Raw genomic sequence first — 4,252 nt, 5'->3', positions numbered from 1 at the left:
GAGGGGGGGGGGGGGAGGGGGAGGGGGGGCAGCATGGCTTGTAGGACACTTTAGCTGCTGAGCCTCATGGGCATGAGGCAAGTTTTTTGAACTATTGCTAAGCATTAAAAAAAGACTTTGAGACATGTTTGTTTTCATAGGAATTACATGTAAAGTATTCACAGGAAGTGAAGCACACTGCAGAGAGACTGAGAGCAGACTACTAGCAATATATATGGTGCATATTAGGGTAATAATAATAAATAGCACAATATCATAAGCATAACAGTGTAATAGCCCAAGAAGCAAAGTGATCCAGGAGGGCATATTTATTCTGTCAGCTTCTCTAACTATTTAAACATTGCTCTCCTGGTTTTATGCCACTGTCCACACGCTGACTGATCTTCAAAGTAAAATACGTTCAGCCATGAACAATTTGTCAGCTTGCTTTACAACTTTAATTGACTATTTCCCCTACAAAGCAAATACGAGTTGGAAGCGAAGTGTGGGGAAAAAAATGATTTGGATTGATCCGCCATTCTTTCCAGGCCACACTGAGTGGCTTGCTAAAGTGGAAGATTGAGGATCTATCTTGGGCACACAGTCACTGTGTGTGTGTGCACAGAGCTCCCAAGTAGCTTGTTCAATCCGGGGTGGTTGGATTGTTTCAATAAATAACCGCTGCAGAGCCATTAGTCAAAGCCATAAAGATCAAACTTTGGGGATTTATGGTCTTCATTTAGAGACTGGTGTGTGCCCACAGACACACAGACACAAACACACACTGTCAGGTCGCTGCCTCCTGGCTATGATTGAGCATCTTAACATGCTGGGCCATCTGTGAGCACTGCTGTGGTACAGGTGTTAGACGATGTTAGCCCAATGAAACTGTTGTGATGATGTCTATTAGTCATTCTCGTGTAAACGTGTAACTTTGTGTGTCTGCAACGAAAGCTAAATGTTGAATGAACGGATTCTGCACCTGCACACATTTTTATCTCAGGCAATAGGCAGCCTGGAACAAAAGCTATATATACGTACATATATATTTAAATATAGCACACTAATTTATCTTTTTCTTCCTTAGCTTTTTGGAACAAAGGCTTTTAGCTTTAGAAGCTCGATACGGGAAGGAGCTCCAGGGTTTGCAGAATGAAAAGCAGCAGCTTCAAGATCTTATGGAAAGGCAGAGTCGACTGGTCAGTCAGCTTCAGGGTGAACTCGGAAGCTCGACCCTCAACAGCACCTCACTGCAGAGACAGCAGGCTGTGCTCACAGACACCGTGCAGCAGCTGCTCACAAAAGTCCATCAGTGCAACGGTAAGGCTGTCTGGGTTCATCATGTTTGGATCAGCACATTATATGGACATCATCAGACAAATCTCATGTGGATGATTCTGATTTCAGGACACGCTAGAAAGTACATATTTCCACTGTGGATATACTTTACATAGCACTTGATTTGTGTGCAGAATCCCCAAAGCTTTTTATTTTGCTAAAGTGCTGTTTTTTTTTCTTAGAAATCTCAAACGAGCCCAAGAACGACCCACTTACTTTCAGAGACTGTGCTGAGATCCTGCGATCTGGAGTGAAAGAAAATGGCGTGTATACCATACGCCTACACAACACTACTCAGGATGTCAAGGTAGTGAAGCAATAAGTACTTAAGTCCTAGACTAATTTAAGTAACCACCACTTGGACGGAACTTCCTGAATCCATCTGCATGCTTCTCATATCCAAGGACAAACTATAAATTAAAGTCTAGCGTTTCGTGAGGAAAAGCACTTCGCTCCCACTGCCTTGTATGCAAGATACATTTGTGGTGAGGAATAAAAAAGTTACAGCTATTTTGGTCAAAACCTTATCAACCATGTTATGCGTACTCACATAACGCAAGATCTAACAAAATCATTTAGCTCTTCAATTGAGTTGAGAATGACTCTCAGCTACTACCACATCAAATGTTATCAATACTAGTAAAAATTCACTGAGTCAGTAGTTATTTCTTGTGTTTTTGTGTTTCCTGAGGTGTCTCGAATAAACTCATTTTTAGGCTGTCTCTTTAAATCCAAACAAGACACTTCACATCCCACCCCAATCCAGCTTCCAGAGCGATCCATTCCCATTTTATAGAGGGCTTTACGACTATATAGCGGCGCATAAACTTTTTTTATTTACAATGAAATTAAAAGATGTCAACAAGATAAAATTTGTCAATCAAACCTTACATGTTGGAGCCAGAGTCTGACCCACAACCAAAGGAGAATGAAGTTGACCTAATTGTAATTAGGACCAGACTAGATTTAGAAGTTCTGTCGTCAGTTCTGTAACCTAATAGTTCAGAAAACGTCATAGAAAATAGAGAAAATTGAAAGGGTTGAAAATATATGACCTAAACAGTATATAAAGATACCAACGCAGCACTGGGATACTAAAATCATTGCACTCCTAGATACTCCAACTACACAATAAAATGCATTTAATGGCTAAAGAAGTGGCTTTGTAAGAGTTGTAATCACAAATTGTGCACAGTATGTAGCTTTTGGAGTAAGTTTTGTAAATTAGCTTTAGCGACCACATCACTAAATTGTAACTCAGTAATTTTGACGATGACAATAAATATATTTGCTGTGTTTTTTTTTTAAGATCACTTGATTGTGACATCTATAATTAGGTTGACTCCCAGTTATTCAGTTATAGACGTACATCTAATGATGACTTTGTGAGCGTTTCACTACAATCCAGTTGTTTATGATACTGTATATTTTGCAAAGACAGGCAATTTAACACACTCACATTCACACATCAAAACAAAAATTATTATCCTTTTTGACTTTGTACAATAAAAAATATAGCTCATGGGATGATAAACTCTAGAAAATTCTGAACTCCAGCAATGGATCTTTTACTCCCCATCAAGCAAGAGTTTTTGGTAAACTTATATAAATTCAGTATTACATAACAGTTTCAAAACAATGCTTGGGCAAGGCTGATGTGATTGAATTAAAATTCCCAGCTCTCAGTGCAATTTATTGCTATAGAAATCATGCACAGCAAATTGCTCATCCAATTTTTTCTTTTTTTTTTTTTTTTGTCATAGAAATACCTGACACATCTCATCAATCTGTATGTGTCACGTTTGGAGAAACTTTTGAAGATGACAGCAGTTGTGTTTTTAGACTTAAACCCAGCACAAATGGCTCAAGGGAGTGAAAAGTTAAAGAGCATTGGCCTTTTCCTACAAATATCACCTGACTGACATTGACATGAAGCTTTTTTTGGTACCCCTTCCTTTTGAAGTACTGTATATATTATTAGAACAGGTTTCACCCACTGTATTAGAATCACGTGTGGTAAGGACATTCTGCAGGCTTATCAATAAATCTTGGAAGGAAGAAAATGAGAATCTTGTGTGATTTCAAGGTAATTTGCAAAGGCTTTGTTACAGAGGTAGATGGGGGTACCATGCTGAGTGACAGAGAGAGCAAAAAAAAAAAAAAAAAGGCAACAAGAGCATAATGCCCCGCAGGCTTCACAGTGAGGGAGGGTGTGCTGCTGAATGCAAAGTCAGAGAAACCTCAGAGGAACCTCCAGTGATCTGAAGGAGCTCTGGCCTCTGCTAACTCAACCATGACATACACCAGCAGGCTATCATTTCTGTAAATCACATCTAGCCTCCTTGGATTGGATCTCCACTCTCACTGCTTAGCAGGAAGGGGGGGTGGTGAGGGAGATAACTGTGAAACAGCTTTTTTGTTATGCATTACTTGAAGTCTAGTTTACTGTTGGCACTGTCCTTCTACCCGTTGGTTTTTTTTTTTCTATCCCCTCTGTACATTTTCTGCATTTCCTTTGCGGGGACAGGTGTTCGACACCGGTGCAATGTGACTCCTGCCAACCAGGGGGCCAATGTGCATTCCCGTTGATACCAGTTAGTACTCCCCAAATCATGGCTGCTTTCAATCTGTGCCAGTTCCAGTGTCAGTCCAATTCCAGTGTGGCTGGCAAGCAAACTGGCCTAATTTAACAGCAGTGAGCATTCTTTCCTCTGTGTTTAATCATAGACAAAAGGCTTACACATACTGAATTTTTTACTCAGCATTTGCTATCTGAGATTATTAGCTGGCCATCTATTATATGTTTCCTCTGCCATTCGTCCATTTGTATTATTTAATGTCGTGTAGACTTTTGGAGTTAATTTTGATAACTACAAATTACATAATTATTGCTTTGAACTGACTACTTAACAAAATGTTTAAAACACTGTTATTA

General features: G+C 39.6%; 1 protein-coding gene across 1 annotated transcript in view; it reads left to right on the top strand.

Annotated features, from left to right (window-relative positions):
- Positions 1 to 4,252, top strand: part of angpt2b (angiopoietin 2b) — a 44,613-nt gene that overhangs the window by 9,941 nt on the left and 30,420 nt on the right. Inside the window, exons 4-5 of the mRNA XM_014019729.1 lie at positions 1,067 to 1,299; positions 1,500 to 1,624. Coding sequence (XP_013875183.1) covers positions 1,067 to 1,299; positions 1,500 to 1,624 — 358 coding nt within the window. The remainder of the gene's footprint in view (positions 1 to 1,066; positions 1,300 to 1,499; positions 1,625 to 4,252) is intronic.

This window comes from Austrofundulus limnaeus, unplaced genomic scaffold (assembly GCF_001266775.1).
Source record: "Austrofundulus limnaeus strain Quisiro unplaced genomic scaffold, Austrofundulus_limnaeus-1.0 Scaffold228, whole genome shotgun sequence".
Lineage (NCBI taxonomy): Eukaryota > Metazoa > Chordata > Actinopteri > Cyprinodontiformes > Rivulidae > Austrofundulus > Austrofundulus limnaeus.
This window is presented reverse-complemented; position numbering and strand designations above follow the sequence as displayed.